The sequence below is a fragment of the Felis catus genome, chromosome B3 (genome assembly GCF_018350175.1).
Source record: "Felis catus isolate Fca126 chromosome B3, F.catus_Fca126_mat1.0, whole genome shotgun sequence".
NCBI classification, from domain to species: domain Eukaryota; kingdom Metazoa; phylum Chordata; class Mammalia; order Carnivora; family Felidae; genus Felis; species Felis catus.
In genome coordinates this window covers 48,154,740-48,177,640 of record NC_058373.1, presented here as the reverse complement: position 1 = coordinate 48,177,640, position 22,901 = coordinate 48,154,740, and the positions used below count along the sequence as shown (strand labels likewise).

Sequence of the window (22,901 nt, the reverse complement as noted above, 5' to 3'; positions counted from 1 at the left end):
ATACTGTATGAGGGTTTGAATTTCTCCACATTTTCCCCAACACTTGTTATTGTTCGTCTTTCACTTTATTTATGGTATACTTTGAAACAAAATGTTTTTTTTTTTAATGTTTACTTTTGAGAGAGAGAAAGAGACAGAGCATGAGTGGGGAAGGGGCAGAGAGAGAGGGAGACATAGAAGCTGAAGCAGTCTCCAGGCTCTGAGCTGTCAGCACAGATCCCAACGTGAGGCACAAACTCGCAAAGCGTGAGATCGTGACCTGAGCTGAAGTGGACACTTAACCAACTAAGCCACCTAGATGCCCCAAAACAAAATGTTTTTGATTTTCATGATGTTCAGTTTATCGATTATTCTCTTGTGGTTTGTTTTTGGTGTTATATTTAAGAGATGATTACTTGATTCAAGGTGATGAAGATTTTCACTTACAGTTTCTTTGAAGAGCTTTATAATTTTATCTCTTAAGGTTAGGTGTTTGATCCAGTTTGAGTTAATTGTTATACCTGGTGTGAGATAAGGGTCCTATTTAACTCTTCTGCATCCCAGTACCATTTGTTGAAAAGACTATTCTTTCCCCCATTGAATGGTCTTGGCATCCTTGCCAAATGTTGACACTTGTAAAAATTAATAAAAGGAAACCTTATTTAGAATGGAGTCAGGAGACCAGGAGGGGGAAGCTCTTAAACTCTACCACTTAACAATTGCAAATCTAACAGGAAGAGATAGACCTTGCACATGGATACACTTCCTTAGGAGGAAGGGTGTTTCCCATAGCCTGACAACAGCCCAGCCAATAACAGACTGTCACAGCTCAGCCAATGAATAGCAATTATACTTCAAACTCCCAGTTTTTATTCCAATAGGCTTTTTGTTTATAACAGCTTTCCCAGCATCCCCCTTTCCTGTGTAAGAGCAGTCCTCTCCTTTGTTCTGTGGATTTGCCTATGGTTCTGCTGCAGCTTGCTTGTTCCAGATTCCAGTTCTCTGCTATTCCCAAACCCATTTTTGCTGGTAAAATAACTGGCAGTTTTATTTTTTAACATGAGAAGGTTTATTTCTGAACTCTCAATTTTATTCCAAAAGAGCTGGAAAATTTAACTGCTTGCTGTGTTTCAGCCAAAATCCTAATCACAAATTCATTTACTCCTCATTGTAACTCTATGAGATGGGAACTATTTTTATTCTCCTTTAAGTAGCCAAGATACAGAGTGATTTACCCAAGACCGTACAACTAGTAAGCGGCAGAGCCAGGACATGAACTTAGGCTGGCTGATGCTCTGAGAAATTAGAACCTAAAATTCCAATAACGAGTTCATTTTTTAAAAACCAGGTGGAGGTCGTATTGGCTAGTAAGTTTGGAAAAGCACAACAGAGAAGGAGCTTTACTAGCTTGCTTCTTACTGAGTTTTAGAAACGGACCTGCCTTCCTTGATTGAAACGTTTCCAACCCCAACTTCACAATTTGTATGTCGACCCAGTAGGCTGGCTTCTCGGGCTACTGGGGCAGTGCAGATCAGGGTTCCCCCTTTCAGTCCACAGCTAGAGCTTGCTCTGTGCTTACTCCCTAGCCCTCATGCCCCACCCCAGTCTCAGACAGCTCTAGAGTCCAGGACTAGACGGAGTCTGCGCCCAGGGCGGTAGGCTGTCTGGGATGCGGGAACTCTCGCGGGAAGATGAGTTCGTTGCCTCGGTAACAGCGTCGGTCGTGAAAGATGGCGGGGCGTAGTGTCGGTCCCCGGGTCAGTTCAAACACAGACACTCGAGTAGCGACTAGATTTCCAGCGGGCTGAGAACGCGGAACCTCATTTAACTTCGGGTCTGAAAATCCCTTTCTCTTTTACAGAGACGGAGCGTTCCAAGCACTCCGCTCCCACAGCGTATTCAGCAACCTGCTGCTCCTCGACGTGACCTACTTGCCCGGGAGGAAGAATATAAGTAAGAAGCCGTTCAGCTTTTCCTACTTTCCTTTACCCAAATGAGGCTGCTTGCAAGTACTTTCCTGGTGACTGACGGGGTCTTCGGGGTTACTCGCTGTTTACCACTCTCCTTTCATCATCCTATTCGCTAGTCTTTCTTCATCTTTTCTCCGCTTGCATCGTCAGTGTTTGAAGGGGATGGAAATTTACCCCAAGAAAACATGTTCATCAGGAAAATGATAATGCTCTTTGTGATAGGAAAGCAGGAATTGCCAATATTTCAGTTTCTAGTTTAAGAAAATCCACTTAATTTGGAGTCTCTAGAGTTTAATTATGTAAATTTCTCTTGGTTTCTAAATTGAAAGCGTGTTTCTCATTGCAGTTGGAATTCCCATTCTCATCCACATTTGGTGGAGTTGGGAGGAGCATTTCCTTTACTTATCTGCGCTCAGTGTAATTATACCTATTCTGACAACACGTGCTTTCATTTTTAGACAATTTCTGCCTTCATGCCCCAGTTTTCACACAGACCCGGAGTAATCATTCAATTTGATCATGTCACTCCCTTGCCTGAAACTTTGCAGTGGTTCCCTGTTGCACTTTAGAAATTGTCTGAAGTTAGGGAGGGACCAAACCCTAAAAGACTTTTAAAAACTGAGAATAAACTGAAGGTTGATGGGGGGGTGGGAAGGAGGGGAAAGTGGATGATGGGCATTGAGGAGGGCACCTGTTGGGATGAGCACTGTGTTGTATGGAAACCAATTTGACAATAAATTTCATATTAAAAAAATAAAAATCAAAAAATCAAAAAAGAAGCTGTCTGATCTGGATCCTGTCTCTAGTTAGATCTGGTGCCCTCTCTTTTTTGCGTACCAATTTCCAGCCTCACTGGTCTTTAAGCGTCTCAGACTTTTCCCTTGAGGACAATCACACACATGCCTTCCACCTGTAATGCTCCGCGTGGTCTTCCTGAACTATGTTAGAGTAAGCTCCCCAGTTACTCTTTTTATAGGGACTTACTAATTTTTCTTTGCAGTTAGCATAATTGTTACAAATTCATTTGTTAGTGTACTTTTTGTCTGTTTCTTCCACTGGGCTGTAAGTTCTATAAAGTAAGAGACCACATCTTTTATTTGTCATTGCATATACCCTTACAAAAAATTATATTTTACCAACTCATTTTCTTTTTAATTTATCTAATTTAATTTAAAATTGGGAAACATTATAGTACTGCTTCATATAGTTAAACATAGAGTTACCATATGATCTGTACTTAAAATTAAAGCATATTTAAAGTTAAAACTGAAGTGAACTCTTGATGAACTAGACATGTACTCGTTAATTTGCCATAACATGTAGGAAGATAATCATTCTCCTCCATTTAATGAAATGGGCCTATTAATTCACTTCAGGAGTTTACCTAAGTAACTCATCTGTTGTCTGTGTACAGGTCTGAATCAGCTGTGCTCAACCCCAAATGGTTATTTTCCTTATATTCTAGATAGCACTAAATACCTGCATTGATTAGGTTAATTCATTTACTTATTTAGGGGTATAATTTGCAACTAGCTCTGGTATGTTGTTATGGTCCTGCTTAAAGTCTTCTTAAAGACGTTTATAGGAGCTATTCCATTTTAACAAAAGTCATTTTGTGGTAAAGGTGGCCAGTTGTTGCTTGTTCTGTTACCTGTACTCAGGTGTGCAAATCTGAGGCATATATGAACAGAGTAGCTTCCTGGCTCTGCCTGAAGCTATAGATCACGTCTGTGCCATGCAGAAGAGTAAAATATCTGGCCATTCTTATGGGCAAGAATAAGAGGTAATAACAGAGTATTTTGCCACATGCGGTCTTGATATTAAGCATATTTGGGATGTCTCCAATCAGCAGAACACAGAACTTGCCGGGATCCCAATCCAGAATGGTCTATAATCAACTGCTGTTAGATATTTTCAGGAAATAATCACCATCTGAGAGAATATACTAAAGAATGTGCTGATTACTCAAGTCAGTAGGTTTTCCAAGTTTCTTGCCTATATTATAAAACTAGAAATCTAAACAGTAAGATTCTGTGACCTCTGTTATAATGGTCTTGATAACCGGTAGGGCAAGCCCCACTCCTCCCCACATCCCATACCCATAAATACCACTTACATTGGATTTATAGATTAATTGGCAGAGAACTGGCATCTTTATGGTATTGAATCTTTCTTTCTATGAATATTGATACATCTCCATTTATACAGGGGTTGGGGTTTTTTGGTGTCCTTTAATATTTTATATTACTACATTAAACCCTCACATATGTAATCTATTTCTAGGTGCCTTATAGTTTTTGTGGCTGTAATGAATGGCTTTTTAAAATATTTCTAATTGATTAGATGTGTAGGAACATTGCTGATTTTGTATGTTGATCCTAGGCCTGTATTTATATATAGTCAGTCCTGCTGAACTCTCTTCGTCGTTGTGTAGATAGAGTCCCTTGGATTTTTTATAATCATTGTTATATCAAATGCAGATAAGGATAGTTTTGTGTCTTCACAGTTTCTTATGCATTTTTTAAAATCAATCTGGTTAGCATCTCCACTGCAGTATGGAATAGAAAAAGTGATGATGAGCATCCTTATCTTGGTTATGATTTTAAGGAGCCCACTTAATTTATCACTGTGTATGAAATTTGATAATAGAGTTTTACTAGATTGTTTTATTAGGTTTAAGGACATTGTTTCCTTTAATTCCTGTTTTGAATGAATGTTAAATCCTATCAAAACTTTTTTCCCTAATTAATTTAGGTGACTAAATGTCCTCCCCCTCCATATTTAATGTTTTAACACTTTGAACTACTAAGCAGATTTTTTATTTTCCTTTAAAGACTGCTGGATTTGACTGCTCTAATTTTATGTAGGTTTTTTGCATCTTCAAACAAATGAAATTGGTCTTATACTTTTTTCTAGTTCTTTTCCTTTCTGATTTTGATACCCATATTATCCTAGCCACATGAAACAACAGAATAGTTTTCCTTTTTGTTTTTTTCTGTTCTTGGAAGCTTTTTGTAACTAGGGATCATCTATCCTTTGATTAAAACTGTGAAATTGAGTCTGATGTATTTTTTGTTGATGGAATTTTTTTGCCTATCATTTCAGTTTCATAAATGAATAATCATTAATTTAGATGTACTAGTGCTTCCAGAATAAATTTTGGTAATTTGTAGTTTTCTAGAAAAGTGTCCACTTCATATATGTTTTAAAAAGGTAAATTTATAATATAAAAACATAAATGTTTATTTTTTATTTTAAGAAATAGTTATATGTTTGTTTATTTTTTATTTTAAGAAATATGTTTATTTTTTATTTTAAGAAATAGTTAATTTATTACTATTTTAATTCCAGTATAGTTATTTTTTATTATTTAGTTTTTTTTTTATTTTAAGAAATAGTTAATTTATTACTATTTTTTTTAATTCCAGTATAGTTAGCATATAGTGTCATATTTGTTTCAGGTGTACAGTGTGGTGATTCAACACTTCCATACACCACTCTGTGCTGATCATGACAAGTGTGCTTTTTAATGCCCATCCCGAAGTTCACCTATCTCCTCACCCACCTCCCCTCTGGTAACCATCAGTTTGTTCTCTGTGGTTAAATATTTCTTGGTTCTCTTTCTCTCTCTTTTTTTCCTCCTTTGCTCATTTGTTTTGTTTCTTAAGTTCCACATCAGTGAAATCATATGTTATTTGTCTTTCTCTGATTTAATTTCACTTAATACTCTTTACCATCATCCATGTTGTTGCAGGTAGCAAGATTTCATTCTTTTTTATGGCTGAATAATGTTCCATTATGTGTATATGTGTCTGATATATGTGTGTGTGTGTGTGTGTGTATTTTAAGTCTTGTGCGTGTTTGTTACCTTATACACACACATCTTATGGAAGCTTTCTAGTGTCATTTATTTTTGCCTTTTCTTTTTTGCAGTCTTGCTGGAAGGTCTATTTTATTGGTCTTTTCAGAGAACTAGCTTTTTTTTTTTCTTTAAGTAGGCTCCATGCCCAGCCCAACACAGAACTTGAACTTATGACCCTGAGATCAAGACCTGAGCAGAGATCGAGAGTCAGATGCTTAACTGACTGAGCCATCCAGATGCCCCCAGAGAACTAGCTTTTGATTTTGCTGCTAATCTATGTTTTCTTATTTGGTCTTTATCCTAGCTCTTCTAATTGTGGTGGATTTTTTTTTTTTTACTCTTTAGTTTAGTAATTTAGTTCATATTTAGTTTACTAGGGCACCTGGGTGGCTCACTCAGTTGAGCAACTGGCTCCTGACTTCTGCTTAGATCATGATTACAGGGTTGTGAGATGCAGCCCTGTGTTGGGCTCCACACTGAGCATAGAGCCTGCTAAGACTCTCTCTCGCCCTCACCCCTCTCCCCTGCTCATGCTCTCTGTCTCAAATTTAAAAAAAAAAAGTTATTTTTAATTTACTTTAGTTTCGTTTTTAGTTTTGTTTTTAATTTTTTAATAAATACATTTAATTTTTGTAAATTTTTCTCCACCTACAGCTTATTTGTATTTCAGGGCCTAGTTTGATATTTATTTCTTTTGTGGTTATTTGGTTTAAAATATTTTATGATTTTCATAAGTGATTATTTAGGAGTTTTTTAGTTCCCAGGCATATAGATTGTTTGATTGCTTTATTTTTATAATTTTAAAATTTATGTTTAATTGCACTATGGTCAGAGAATTACATACTAATGATATTTGAAAATGTATTGAAACTTACTTCTGAATAGATGCATGTTCAGTTTTTGTAAATGTTCATGTATTCTCTGATAGAAAGTATATTTGCTATTTGTGAATTAATCTCTTAGCTCAAGCTAATTAATTTGGCTTTCCATAATATCAGTATCCTCACCACTTTTTTTTTTTCTTGCTAGCTCTGTTGATTCCTGTTAGAGGTGTATTGAAATAAGCTATAACTATAATTTAAAAACTTCTTCATAGAATTGTGTTCATTTTTTTTGCTTGGACACTGTATTGTTTGATTTCCTTAAATCTTCCAGATGAAATGAATTATTCCTTTCATTATTAGTTCCATTTTTTTATTCTTTTATTTATAAGCTTTTTATATCATTTAGTTTTAAAAACATTGTTTTTATATCCTGTCTGATCATTTCTGCCTCTGATAAGTGAATTTATGTACATTATTGTGTCATTAATTTGAAATTCTTTGGGTCATTTTATTTTTTGTATTTCCTCTTTACTATCCCTTTGTTCTTTTCTGTCTTCTATTGGATTGAAGTTTTTGTGTTATCTCTATTTTTCTTTTTCTGGTTTGGAAAGACCTTAAAATGCTTTAACTTGGTTTTCTTCTATCTGTCAAGTTAGATAATACTTGACTTGCTCTTAGTTTTGAACATTGCTGCTCTCCAGGTTATCATTAATGTTATTTTTATGTTCTGAACTAATTTAGATTTATCATCATGTTTTCTAATTTTTGTCCCTGTTGTGACCTTTTTTCTAGGTCCAGCTTCCTCCTTCCTGAAGTGTAGACCCTTCATTACTTTTTCTGAGTCTGCAGTCTTTTTTGAAAATTTTCTTAACACTTACTCTTCTATGGTAGTTTAGCTGGACATAGAATTCTAAATGGTCAGTTTTTTTCCTCTGCAATCCATTGAAGTTAACACTTCATAGTCCATTGGAATCTAGAGATGTTGATAAACTGTCTACTGTCAGCTTTTTAGAACATCATGCTGGTAGACTATTTTTTTTTTAAATAACTGCTTTGATAATTTAAAGATTATTTTTGTCTTTGAAGTTCTGTAATTTCACTATGACGTATATAGGTGTGGGCTAATTTTCTCTCTTTCTTTCTTTCTTTCTTTGTCTCTCTCTCTCTCTCTCTCTCTCTCTCTCTCTCTCTCTCTCTCTCTCTCTCTCTCTCTCTCTCTCTCCTTCTTTCTTTCAAGATTTTAAGTAATTTCTAATCCCAGCATGGAGCTCAACCCCACAACCCTGAGATCACGAGTCATATACTCTACTGACTGAGTCGTCCAGGTGCCCCTGTTTTCTTTTTTGATATATGTTTGTTATATGATTATATATATATGTTTTGATATATGTTTGTTATATAATAATTTTAATTCTTTTATCCCCAGTGACTTTGAGAATGGGAAAAGGAGATATGAATGTAACATAAAAGAGGCCAAGTAAAAACTCTGTAGTCTTGAATTTGAATTGGAAGAATGTTTGAACTTATGATTTATTTTATCTTTAAAACAAAATAGGAGTGCCTGGGTGGCTCAGTCGGTTGAGCGACTTCGGCTCAGGTCATGATCTCAAGGTTTGTGAGTTTGGGCCCCATGTCGTGCTCTGTGCTGACAGCTCAGAACCTGGAACCTGCTTCATATTCTGTGTCTCCCTCTCTCTCTGCCCCTCCCCCACTCATGCTCTGTCTCTCAGAAATAAATAAACATTAAAAATAAATAAATAAATATATAATAAATAAACAAAACATCTCCTCCCCTTCCCCCCACCCACTATTTCCTAGCTTTGTCCATGAAAAGACCTAGAAACAGTAACCATTCTAATAACAACACCAACCTGAGTGCCCAGATTACAGTCTTTTTTTTTTTAACTTGTTTTATTTTTTATTTTTTTAAATTTACATCCAAATTAGTTAGCATATAGTGCAAAAATGATTTCAGGAGTAGATTCCTTAATGCCCCTTACCCATTTAGCTCATCCCTCCTCCCCACAACCCCTCCCATAACCCTCAGTTTGTTCTCCATATTTATGAGTCTCTTCTGTTTTGTGTCCCTGCCTGGTTTTATAACATTTTTGTTTCCCTTCCCTTATGTTCATCTGTTTTGTCTCTTAAAGTCCTCATATTAGTGAAGTCATATGATTTTTGTCTTTCTCTGACTAATTTCACTATTTTAATTCCACTTGAGATCCATGTCTTTCTTCAGTACTAGAAAATTCTCAGTATTTGAATATTGATGTTCCTGCTTCTGGGATTTCCTTCTGCAGCTTCTATTAGGTAGATGTACATATGCCTTTGTCAGTCTCTCTTCAATGCATGTTAACCTTTCTTTTGTATTTTTATCTTTTTGCTTCTCTTTATCTCCTTTTAGGTGCATTGTCTCTTATCTCTCTTCTAATTCATTTCCTCTTCAGTTCATTTGATCAGTGTAACCATTGAGTTTGAGTTTTTAAGTGCAATGACTGTGTTTTTGTTAATGTAATTTCTACTTGGTTCTTTCCTAAATTCAGTGTTCTTTTGGTAAAAAAAAAAAATATTAGCTCTTGCCTAATAGTTTCTATTCCTGCTTTTTGGGGAGTGGGCAAATGAAAAATCCTGATTTAAAATATTTAAAAATAGGGGCGCCTGGGTGGCGCAGTCGGTTAAGCGTCCGACTTCAGCCAGGTCACGATCTCGCAGTCCATGAGTTCGAGCCCCGCTTGGGGCTCTGGGCTGATGGCTCAGAGCCTGGAGCCTGTTTCCGATTCTGTGTCTCCCTCTCTCTCTGCCCCTCCCCCGTTCATGCTCTGTCTCTCTCTGTCCCAAAAAAAAAAAAAAAAAAGTTGAAAGAAAATAAAATATTTAAAAATAGATTTTAGATTTAGATTTTTACTTATAGATTTAGAAAATCTAGTTATTATGGTATAAGTTTTTTCGTGTCTGCCGTTTCTCAGTCTTGGTAACTTCTTTATGCAGTTTGTTATGTTTGTGAGGTTATTTTTAGCAGGGTTTGCTTTCTGAGAGGCTCCATATATTCTACATGAATAAATGTCATTATAGGTTGATTTCACATTTACCTTTCCTAGCTTATCAGAGTTTTCACTGCTTTCGGTGTACCTTTCTACACTAAAATTTGGCACAGTGTCCCCACACCATCTGGGAAAGATGAATTTGCTCTGACCACTGACAAGAGAATCTTTTCCACCCATGACTCCAGTTTCATTTCCATTTGCCTAATGTTATGGGTAGTGTTTTATAGTCTGTGTTTCACAGGTGTAGTGCTTCATGACTCCCACACATGCATCAGTTTTTAGCTGTTAGACTCTTTTGGCTTCTGTTCCTGTTTACTGCTCTCACTTTGAGTTACTGCTTTATTTTTAGTGTCAGGGTATTTTCCTTGCCTGAGTTGGAGTTTAGCAATATTTCCTTCATTACATTTTATCCAACATGTCCATTTGGACATCCATGGTTTGGAGCAGAATAGTGTTCTGAGTCATACTCAGAAAACTATATTGACCAGAAGCTTCTATTTAAGTTCTCATGATTCTTAAGAAAATGTGAAAAATCAAGTAATGGCATCTTAAATGCAACTTTAAGTCTTTATTAGTTATTTTTCTTTTGAGTAACTGATCTTAAGATGTAAAAATATTTCTTACAACATTAGACTGTTTTAGGAAGGCATAAGGAATGTAGTATTGCTTCTCTTCTTCTTCCTTTTTTTTTTTTTTTTTTTACTGGGGGTGGGGATTGTCTGAATTTTGTTTCTTCCGAATCACATATGGAAGAAAAACAAACAATATCATATCTCATTTTAAAAATTGCTCAACAGGGGCGCCTGGGTGGTGCAGTCGGTTAAGCGTCCGACTTCAGCCAGGTCACGATCTCGCGGTCCGTGAGTTTGAGCCCCGCGTCGGGCTCTGGGCTGATGGCTCGGAGCCTGGAGCCTGTTTCTGATTCTGTGTCTCCCTCTCTCTCTGCCCCTCCCCCATTCATGCTCTGTCTCTCTCTGTCCCAAAAATAAATAAACGTTGAAAAAAAAAATTTAAAAAAAAAATTGCTCAACATATTCCCTTCATGTAATTTCAAAAGAGACTAGATGGTCTAGAAATGTGACCTATGAATAAAATTAAAAAGTTACATGCTTTTGAAGATATTTATTATAGTGTTAACCTTTAAAAGTGAAAAAGAATATTTAACAGTAGGAACAGTTTAGTACATTCTGTTAAGTCCAACTCATTAGAATTGTGTAGCCATTTAAGGCATGAATTAGAAAGATTATGTGGAGATACATATTCCTTCTGTTTTTTGTAGGAAAGCATAGTATGAAATTGTGTGTATAGATGAAAATTAGAAGGGAATATGAAAAATAAAAACAATTGGATGATGGTGGAAGGATTATGAGCACTTTTTTCTTTAAAAAGAGTTTTCCTCAGTGATATTGCCATTCTTGCCATTCTTCCCATCTAAATGGAGCCAAATAGTATTCCTGTTCTTGGTTAGATTCCAAGTAGATGTGGTGGGGTGAGGCAGGGATGGGGGTGGAGGAAGGAGTGGCAAGTGGAGGCCAAAACAGTCACCTTTGTTTCTGAAGCTGATACTGAAGTATGTAGCTGAGGTGTGAGCCACATTAGGTCTGCTCACTAAACCCAGAGTTATCTCCCCAGTTGCAGCAACACCCCAGACCAAAGCAGGCCTCTCCCCCACCCTGCCCTATTCCTGTCCCCAGTTGGAGTTGATCCCACGAAGATGGAGAGTGAAACTGAGTTGAACCCATCCAGTTTGTTCTACCCAAATAAATCATTCCACCTGAAGTGAGGGCCAGAGAGAGGCCACGAGTTACTGTATGAATTTCTACCACAAAAGATAAGGAATCATGAGTGGTTGGAGGTAAGAGTTCTAAAGTAATGGTAATTTTAGAATAAAAATGTCATGTGTATATTTTGGCATTTTTTTGATTAGCTAAAGTGTAGTTACTGAAATTTAATTACTTTTATTTTTTGTTAGAATTTTGAGTATATCCCAAATAATAATTATTTTCTGCCTTTAGGCGTTTAAATGCAGAATTGGAGGCAAAAACAGCTGATCTGGTTCGACAAGCTGAGGAAGTAATAGTAAGTAAATATGCAATTATTACTAATTTCATGTGAGTGCTAGTTTTTTTTAACTTTTTAAAAGTGCCCAAAACATAAATTTTTAGTTCAATGAATTAACACAGAATGAACATGAATATACGAATAGGTGTATGTATATATATGCAAGTATATGTTTTTGATATGCATGCATTTTTGAAAAGCCACTGAAAAAGTGTTTTCTATTTGATGTTCCAGTCATCTAATTAGTAAGAACATTCATACTTAGTAATCTTTCCCACTACTTTAAAATTAATGTTTGAGAGTAGATGTAAATAATTAATTCTGGTAATTCAGTAAGGATAGAAATAACATGGGCTCTGCAAAAAAGTTGAATAAAGGATAACAGTCATCACTGATACTCAGATGGTAATTTGTTTCTTCAATTCTGCAGTTGGATGTAACTCAGATTCTTAGGGCTAGACTGTAGTCAGTTTTATAGTTAGAGAAAATGTAGTGAAGTTTTATCACTAGACAATATAAGCATATTTTGCCCCATTCTGGCTACCAAATTGTTTATTCCTAATGTAAGCAGCTCCGTATGCATCAACATTCCCATTATTTATTCCTTAGAGGAATAAAGTGGCTGCTTTCAAACTTTTTTCAGTTTTTACTCTACTTAATACATCTTCTTTTAAATTCTCACCCATCCCCCTTAGGAGGGTAGTGAAGAATAGGGAATAATTTGTTTGAACTGCCTTATACAGTCCTTCATTATTCGTTAGTTTTGAAATAAGAAATATATGTTATATATATTATGTATACACATATATATAATATGTATATATATAATGTATAATGTATACACATATATAATATATAATATAATATATATAATATACATGTACACACATATATACACACATACATACACACACATCACATTCTTTTCAGGTAATGTATTCAGATAACGGTTATAGACTTGCTAGTTTCTTTTGTAATTAAATATTTTACTGAAAGTAAATTTTTATGATATCTTTTAGTTTTTGCCAGTGTCTAAAGACTAGGAAAATAACAAACCATATTATAGGAAAATGAGGGATTTATTGCTCCAAGAATCCTCTAATAAGGATAATCTACCTCTACCCTGAAAAAGAGTAAAGTAGAAGCCCAGGAAGGGCTAGGAAAGGGGAGAAGACATTGCTGCCCCACAGAAGCTAATGGATATAACTTTTGCTGCCTTGAATTTTTGTTTACTCCCTTTCATGTCTTGATATATCATTACAAAAAACTTAGTACTTTAGTGCTTCATGATCTTCTTAACATTGAAGTCTTGCCTATTTTGAGATAAGTATTTCTACCCATTAAACAGATTTATGTTCTCATTTCCCGTGAGCCTAATTTCCTTTGTATGTTACAAGTTGGAAGACTAATGTAGTGGGGAAACAGGAGTTAGATAAGATCACATAAGGCATTGATACATTTTTCCTTTAAAATTGACTTTCTTAATCCAAAAAGAATGAAAGGTGAAATTACATTGTTCCAAACCTTATATTCATACCATAACATTTTGAATTCTGTGCCTGGATTTCATGGAAACTATGAACAACTCTGAAATGATTAATGATCAGAAAGGCACTTAACCATATCCTGGTTTTGTGATTTTTGTTTATATGACTTACCTTTACTCATTTAACTAGAGAGATCAGCAAGAAGACCAATCGAGGCCTGTTTCAACACAAATTAAATCATATGAAAAGCAAGAGGATTGCAATTTAAAGTAAGTTAAATCTCAAATACCATTTTTTTGATGATGCATTTGGATCTTTTTTTATGTAAGATCTTTTTGCATGTAAGTATTGGAAATTTATAATTTGAAGAATAATGTAATGTATAATTTAGTAATAAAATGGGAGCTTATATCAGCCAGACACAATGTAAACCCTTTACCTACTTTATCTCATTTAATTCTCAGAGTACTATTTTGAAATAAATGTTATTGTCCTCATTTTAAAAATGAGGAAACTAGAACTTAGCGAAGTTCAGGAGCTTGCCCAAGGATATATAGATAATATGTGATTTCACTGAGATGCAAACCACAGTTGGTTAAGATTTCCGAACCTGTTCTTACATCCTATACTTTCTTTTAAAATTGCATATGAAAATTAGGTAAAAATAAATAAATTAGTAAAAATAGAATGTATTAGATCTTTTTTCCCTTGAATTTCATGTGAACTTCAGGTATGTTAGAAGAAAAAAATAGGGACCCAAAAAGTATTTAGGAATAAATTTAACAGGAAACATAAAAGATCTATGCGAATAAAACTATAAAATCTTAAAGCTGAGGCAATAATGATCACCCAACATTCTAAGTTTCTTGCTATGAGCAAAAGTCAGACTATTCTCTTCAAAGCCAACAGATAGGAGTTGGGTTTTGAACCTCAAGCTGAGTCTTTCTATGCCATGATCAGTGAAAATCCAGTTGATGAAATCTCCCAGCCTCGTCTCTGGGTGACCATATGGAACTTATGGTAGAAAAAAGTGTGGCTTTAGCTTTGTAGTTAGGTGTTAGCCAGTGAGGAAACTGATCCTGGAAAGATAGAGAAGTTGTATTAAATGTACCAGCAGTGGATTTAGTAAAACTGCCACCTTTGCTAAATGGGAAGGCAGAACAGGTGTCAAATGAACTTGTGCGTTAGGGAGAGAGGTTGGAAAACAGAATATTAGTAGTATGTGCTGTTAGTTACTATTAGCTGTATTATTCTTTGCCCACTGAATGGTCTTGGCACTTTTGTCAAAACTCACCTGACCAGAGACACATGGTTTTATTGGTGGACTCTCAATTCTACCCAATTGATCTATATATCTTTTTTTTTTAATTTTTTAATGTTTATTTATTTTTGAGAGAGAGAAAGACAGAGTGTGAGGAGGGGAGGCGCAGAGAGATAAGGAGACACAGAATCCAAAGCAGGCTCTAGGCTCTGAGCTGTCAGCACAGAGCCTGATGCGAGGCTCGAACTCATGGACCATGAGATCATGACCTGAGCTGAAGTTGGACACTCAACCAACTGAGCCACCCAGGCATCCCAATCTATATATCTTTTCTTATGCCCTCTCTCACTGTCTTGATGACCCTTGCTTTGTAGAATTAGCTGCTTTTTGACAAGAAAAATTATGATATAGAGAAATTCTTTGAGGAACAAAAGCCTATTAAAGCTCAGCCTTGAAGTAAAAGTCAAACTAAAGATGTGCGCTTCATGCTATTGATAAAACTTTACAGTGGATTAAGATTCTTCAGGGCAAGGATCATTTTGAATGGCACCTAGTGAAACTTTCCAATTGGGTAAAATGGCTCAGTGCAAAGACCTAACTAAAGCTGTAGTTTCCCGATAGAAGCCTGACAATTTCAAAGTAAGCCGTTTTTAAAGTCAGGAAGGAGAAGGGGAGGAGGGTGAGGTGTTCAGTTTAAAGAAATACAGTCTCGGAGAGAACTGTAGGTGTGGTAATGGCACACAGAACTAACTGGAATCAAATAGGTGTGAAATTCACTAGTTTTTGAGGGAGTTTTATTGGCAAAGAAACTTTGAGTGATAGACTAAAACTGTGACTGTTTAAATCTTAAAACAGCTGTGCGTTCTCCCATTCTTCTGAGATGAAGAAGCAGGCTGTGAAAGCAGCACAGCCCCAAGAGGGTCTAATGTTTAAACACCTTAGAAGGCTTAGAAACAGAAAAGAAATATGTTATTTAAGCAGTAGTATAGTTGGCTCATACTTGAAATATTGGGACATCATTCATTTACTCAAAAATACTGCGTATGATACAGCAATTCTCCTTTCGCTGGTTACCCAAGAGAAATGAAGACACATGTCCAAACAAAAACCTTTATGTGAATGTTTATAGCACTTTTATTTATAATTGCAAAACTGGAACAACTCAAATATCTATCAAGTAGTAAACCGGTAGGATAAGCAAAATTATGTTATATCCATGCAATGGAATACTACTTGGCAGTAACAAGCAATGAACTATTGATGCAGCAGCAACATAGAAGCTAAGTGAAAGAAGCTAGACTAAAATATATGTATGCTGTATGATTCCATTTTTTTAAAGTTTTTATTTAAATTCCAGTTAGTTACCATACAGTGTAATATTAGTTTCAGGTGTACAATATAGTGATTCAACACTGCCATACATCACCCTGTGCTCATCATGACAAGTGCACTGCTTAATCCCCATCACCTATTTCACCCATCCCCCCACCATTCACCTCGCCTCTAGTAACCATCAGTTTGTTCTCTGTAGTTAAGAGTCTATTTTCTAGTTTGCCTCTCTCTCTCTTTTTTTTCCTTATCCCTATGTTCCTTTATTTGACATTCTGGAAATGGTAAAACTATAGAGACAGAATCTGATTCGTGGTTTTATGTTGTGGAGGGGAGATAATTAACTGCAAAGCTCAAGGGAACTTTTGGGGGTGATGGAAACATTCTCCGTCTTGGTTGTTATGGTTATATGATCATAAAGTTTGTTAAAATTTATAGAGCTGTGTAGCTAAAAAGAGTATATTTTACTGTAAATCAGTAAATCTTTCTGGAAAAAAAATGAAACAATTGTTGAATACCATCCATGCCAGGTCTAGCTACTGGTGATACAGTGATAACAGACCAGGTCCTGCTTCCAAGGAGTTAATGCCTGGTGCATTTTAATTTTTTTTAATAAAATTTTTTCCCATAAAAATTTTTTTATATCATCATTTGACATACACACGTGAAACAACTTATCCTTATTATATATAACACTTTCTGATACTTTATGGGAAATGATGCTATCAAAATTCCAAAATTTGGATTACAGAGAAGATGAGGCATGGCTTTTATCAAGTAAATGAATAGATTGAAATGATGGTAATGACTGCTAATGCCTAGTTTGTGTTGAAGCAAGTGAGAGACTGATTTCACAAGCCTAAAGATAAATCTGTTGGTTTTCTTTCACAAAGTTTTCCTTAAGTGCAAAGTGGTGATGACACCTCTGTTTACCTTGGTCAGGTGACTTTTTAAAAAAATACTACTGTTTGAACAATTGGCTTTTAAACATGCTACTTGACTATTCGTTGGGAATTGCTGAATATGGAATGTAATTCTGTAGAGAGATAATCCATTTTAGCTTGGAGAATAATACACCTAAATGATTATGGTCAGGCAGTATACATTATAATAGGTCTTCAACATCCACGGTTACTCTGCCAAACAATACAGTTGGAAAACCAGAATCTAGCTTCTTAACAGTATGGGATACATATCCTTCGGTCTGTTGGAAGCAAGGTTTACCACACAAATCATTTCAGGCATGTTACGTACAAACCTTTCATGGAGAAATGTAATGAAAGTAACTAGAATACTGTATTTTAGTTCATTTTTCACAGAAATACACTAGCAAAGTAATGTCACTCAGCTAAACCTGAGGGAGACAGATAACCGTTAAATGTCTTTTGGCTGATACGTTTGTGTATCTGGGAAGGAACAATGGAAGCTACAGAAAATGTAAGGAAACGGCAAATACTTTTGATATGAAGGCCATGGAAGAGGACAGTTAAAATTTTGTATAAAATTTGGTAACATTTTAATGTCATATGTGAGAATGATTCTTAGTCTGTAATTTTAAGCTGTTTTGAAAGCCTTCTTTTTATTCTTTGCAAAGCTATTTCTGGTTCTTTGAGAGGTTGTATATAATATCTATCTAAGTATATTTTTGTATTTAATATTGAAATAACCTATGTGTAACTAGTTCAATAGGTGACATCTGATAGAAAATAATTTTGTTTTTATATCCTTATTCTGGTAATGAGTTCTCAGGGGGATATGATGGAGTGTTTTGTTTTTAAATATTTTATTTATTTATTTATTTATTTATTTATTTATTTATTTATTTAGGGAGAAAGACAGTGAGAATGTGAGTGGGGGAAAGGCAGAGAGGGAGGGAGAGAATCCCCATCAGGCTCCACACAGTCAATGAAGAGCTGCACGCAGAGCTCCATCCCACAAACCATGAGATCATGACCTGAGCCGAAATCAAGAATAGGACACTTCACCAACTGAGACATCCAGTGCCTGTTTTGTTTTTTAATAGCAACAAGATATAGAAATAATAATATATGTAATGGGGATGATTTAGACAATGGATCAGGGGGTAGGCAGAATCTTCCTGTGAAGAGCCAGATAGTAAATATTTTTGTATTTGTCAGCTTTACAGTTTTTGTCACTACTCAATTTCGCTGCTGGTAGTGTGAAAACAGCCATAGATAATGTGAAAATGAGTTGATGTGGATGGATTCAGCCCATGGGCCAGAGAGTGCAGACCCCATAAACACTCTTTGTATTAAATAAAAACATATTTTGAAAACTGCGCAGAAAAATGAGTTGTATTTTAGAGGTACAAATTTCTAGTAATAAATTAAGTCAGTCACAGGGATGTAATGTACACCACAGGGAATATAGTCAGCAATATTATAACAACTTTGTACGGTGACAGATGGCAACTAGACCTATTGTGGAGATCATTTTGTATTGTATAAAAATACTGAATCACTATGATGTACACCTGAAACTAATAGACTATTGTATGTCAATTAAAAAAATGTGAAGTTAAAATGTTTAAAAAATGTATTTTAGATTCATGCATTTAGCAAATATTTGCTCAGTGACAATTTAAGAACCTATATGCCATGTACTACACCATGTACTAGGCATAGAGCAGTGAACAAGGCAGACATGATTCCTACCTTCATGGATTTCACAGTGTAATGGGAGAAACAAATACAGACCACGTATTTAAATGCATTAAACAAAGGATAACACTGGGCGGGCTCACACTAAAAAGCCTTGTGGTGAATTATTTTGTAAAATAGATAATCCCTGTGTGTAGCCAATAATCACTTCTTATGATTTTAATTTGTTAAAGTTTGTGCTTCATTTTCCTACAAAAATATTGGTATTACATTATAACTTCTTAAAGGTTAATTATTTAACCAAAGCAATTTTCTTGTGTTAATAAATTAACATGTGCATAACTAGAATTATAGCAAAGTCTACTTGGTAGTTGTCTATTTTCCCTTTCAGATGTAATTACTGTTGACTTTTATTGTGTCTCAGCTTAGTATCGTCTATTATTAATATATAATGTTTATTTTTGGTCTGTAGAGGTCTGTTGTCTGAAGGGATAGTTCATCTTCATTCAGAAACTAAGGTATGAAATTGAACTTGCTGTAAATGTAATTACGTTGTATAGAATTTAGGTTATTTTTTAGGCTTTTCTTAGAACAAAACAGAGGAGTATGACTCTACAGAAATAGAATATAAGCCTTGATACTTAGAAGAGATGCCTTCATGATGTGTTACTTATAAAATAAGCTGAATCCTTTTTTGTCTCATAATTTCACTGAACAATTTGGTTATATACTGGAAGAAATTCTGAGTAAAATGAATCTGTAACCTAAGGAGTTTGTTTTCCCTCTGAAGCTGAAATTCACCAGGTATTCGACCCAAAAAAGAAAATTATTTATATACTAAGAAGGTAATTTGAAAGGTTTATTCATTCATTTAAATATTTGCAGTGTATAGATCACTATTACAGGTGCTGGGCTTATTGAGATCTACGGGTTCCCCACCCACAGATATCTAGGCCAAGAAAACAGCGTATGTGAAGGCCTGCCTGGGGAATAATCAGTGAGGAGAATTCAGTTCTGTGAATCATAACATCCGGTTTAATATTCCACTAGCCAGCTGAATATCCTTGACTTTATGGGACTCATTTTCCTTATCTTTGAACCTGTTGGTGCTAGTGATATCTAGGTCTTTTCCAGCTATACAGTTTCTGGGATTCTTTAAAATACAATTCAATAATTCCATGAAAATAGGAGTTCTTCTGTGTAGTAAACTAGCAGTTCTGTGTATTACAAAACATTTCCAGGGCAAATGATTAGAATCTAATTAATCAATAATTTAAATTCTTTGATGTAGCCAAAGACCAAAAATGTTGACGCAGTGAACAAGATTCAAAACAAACTACACTCTACAAATAAAGGAAGGAAAACAAATTCAAGGTATAGTACAGTTTTAAAAGTATTACTTTTTCTATTTTTTTAGTTTTATGATTCATACTATCATGATTTTAGTTATTAAGCTCTTTCTCTTTCTCCAGATCTTTTTACACCTGGCATTGTATATATCTTATCTACATTCAGTAATTTAAAACATTCTCAACTCAGAAATGTCTTACAGCAGTTAGTAAACATTGTACACAGTTCTTTTAAGCAAAATCGCCACATTTCAAATTTTTAAATGTTATTTTTAGTGAGATATTTTCTTAGAACTGAGTCTAGAACATAGGTGTCTTTGCCTAGTTCTCTCAGACTAGTCTACTTTTTCGAACATTTAATAGAACACCATACATTATTGTGTGTATTGACATACAGAGTGATTTGGTAGGCTCTAAATAAGACTATAGTATCATTATAATTTACATTCTATTGTTTTTGGTGATAAAGAATTCAAGACTGTTCTTAGTAGTTTAAGCTTGAAAAGGGGATCCAAGAGGCAATCTAGGATAGGAGACCTTCTGGAAAAGGAAGGCCATACCTACAATGGGTTGTACCAACACGCTTCTTATTCACAGTAAATTATTAAGTGTCTATTACTTATCCAAACTGATACTGCATTATAATCCTGGAAAAATCTTTGTTAATGTTGGTGTCTTTTAATAGGCTAAATAACTTTTTTTGTTTTTTGAATAAAAGAAAAAATACAGTGAAGGGATAAGGAAAATAAAATAAATCTAAAATAGATTGATAGGGGAGCCTGGTGGCTCAGTTGGTTGAGGGTCCAAATTGGTTTTGGCTCAGGTCATAATCTCATGGTTCATAGGATAGAGCCCCACATTGAGCTCTGCACTGATAGCGTGGAGCCTGCTTGGGATTCTCTCTCTCTCTCTCTCTCTCTCTCTCTCTCTCTCTCTCTCTCTCTCTCTCTTTCTCTCTCTCTGTCCCTCCCTCTGTCCCTCCCCTGGTTACACTCATGCTCTCTTTCTCTCAAAATACATAAACATTAAAATAAATAAAATTGATAGAAGAAAAGAGAACATATACTGCGTACATCAGTACATGCATGCATACATAACTGGTTATCTTATTTTCAGACTTCAAAACTACTTTTTAAGGAAAAGGTTGTTTTTATAAATAGAATTCTGAAGTTTGTGCTTATGTATTAAAAGAAAGTTAGGCTTTAAATTAAGTCAAAAGTTAAAAACAAGGCTTTTGGAATCATAAACTTGATGGGTTAGGCTTGGCCCATTCCTTAATGCCTTTACTAGTGACTTTTATTTCATATTTCCTCTCTTGTTAAGAAAAGCAAATCCAATTTTTGGTTGATTTTGATTCTGGTTAGAATGTGTTTTTTAGTTGGAAAAAAAAGTTGATTTTGATTGAGCTAATAAGTGTTCACTCTAATTCTTAAGAGGTATTATTCTCAGTGTTTGCAGAATTATGGCTAAACGCAATATCACTTTATATAGTTCTTCAGCAGCATATAAGTTAAAATCCACAGTCTGGATCTAACTTGGGAGGCCAAGTTCAGCACTCTTAGTTTTGATGTTTACTTGTTTGGAAGCAATGTGTAGACAAACTGGTTTCATAAGCCTTCTCTAGCTCTGTGGCCGTGTGATTCATAAAGATTGAAAGTCAGCCAAGTCTTTTATAATATAATCCTTGGAAGTATCAATTATAGGTTTCATCATAAATTAAAAATTAATAATTTTTAATTAATAATTTTGATCTTTTTTATTTGGATAAAAGTCATATTTCCTTTGTATGTTGACATTGTATATAATATATAATGAGTATGTATATGTGTGTGTATGTTTATTTATAGTATAAAATTGAAATACTTTGATGTACAGACTGCCAATGATGTTGCCATTCCAGAGGATTTCTCAGACTTTTCTCTTGCTAAAACAATTAGTAAAATTGAAGGGCAACTGGAGGAAGAAGGCTTATCTGATTGTATCGATGATGATATTTTTTGTGGTGTTAGTAATGACATTGGAATAGGTAAGTTTTCTTCTGTTTATTTTTATCTGTATATCACAATTACTTAGAAACAGATATTTGGGAAATATTTTTTTGCATTTAAAAAAAGTATTGTGATATCTTGCACTTGTTTCAAAATCATCTAGTGGGACATGATGGTAGGAGGAATGAGTGGAATTATAGATGACATAAAATTGGTTATGAGTCAGTTGAAAATGGATGATAGGAAAGTGGTTTTTCATTGACAGTGTCTTTCTACTTTTATATGTTTGACATTTTCCATTATAAAAAGTAAAAATGAAAAAGACTATATGGTATTGGTTTCATTGACCACTGTTCAACTAAGGTTAAAATGCCCCATAGCTTATCATTAAACATTAAAATACTTTTTAAAACCCAATGTCTTTGTATTTCTTTCATTGATTGTTACCGTATTCTACTTATGGCATGTTAAAAGGATAAATGAATCACTCATGTGGCATCAGTTAAAATAATCAAATTAGTTTTCTAATGAATGTGATTTTCTTTCTTATAAACTCATTCTCTGCATATCACTTTGAAAAATAATAAGTTTAGATACTCTAAAAACATTATCAGTAGTGCCTCTAGAACTGTTGAATTTATGAGGTGCCACCTATGCTATTGTAAACATAAGACAGTTGAGTGTAGATGAAGAGTTAATACTGAACTATAATTGTAAGTTCAGGCAAGCCACTTGGCCTCTCTGTAATTGCAATTTCTTAATTTCAAAATTTAGCAGTTTATATTAGATGGTCATAAGGTTATCTTTAAAATTCTGATTCTGTGAAAACAATAACAATTTATATATATAATGATTATTGTGCTACATGCTAGTCATTCATAAATGAGCAATTCATTTATGAATTTATCACATTTACTGGCTAGTAAATCTAAGCTTTCTGGGGTACTTGTCAGAAGAGAAGATAAAGGAAGCAGGAAGCTGCCTTTAGGTCTTTGTCAAGATGCCTTCAAGGACACACTGGTCACATGTTGGCTGTTTCTCAGTACATAGTCACCCGTGGTCCCATTACAATATTGCCGCTCCCAGATACATAGAACCAATACAACAGACTACCTTAAATTGCCAC

At 34.8% G+C, this 22,901-nt stretch overlaps 1 protein-coding gene across 5 annotated transcripts in view; it reads left to right on the top strand.

Moving 5' to 3' along the window:
* Positions 1-22,901, top strand: part of TEX9 (testis expressed 9) — an 80,928-nt gene that overhangs the window by 17,433 nt on the left and 40,594 nt on the right. For 3 of the 5 annotated variants that reach the window (XM_045059272.1, XM_045059270.1, XM_045059271.1), the window contains 6 exons: positions 1,841-1,932; positions 11,695-11,758; positions 13,417-13,496; positions 18,911-18,956; positions 19,730-19,812; positions 21,635-21,813. In XM_045059272.1, the coding sequence (XP_044915207.1) occupies positions 1,841-1,932; positions 11,695-11,758; positions 13,417-13,496; positions 18,911-18,956; positions 19,730-19,812; positions 21,635-21,813 (544 nt within the window). Of the gene's footprint in view, positions 1-1,591; positions 1,737-1,840; positions 1,933-11,373; positions 11,535-11,694; positions 11,759-13,416; positions 13,497-18,910; positions 18,957-19,729; positions 19,813-21,634; positions 21,814-22,901 lie in introns of those variants that run through there. The other 2 variants (XM_019832374.3, XM_003987127.6) reach the window with 2 other exon arrangements.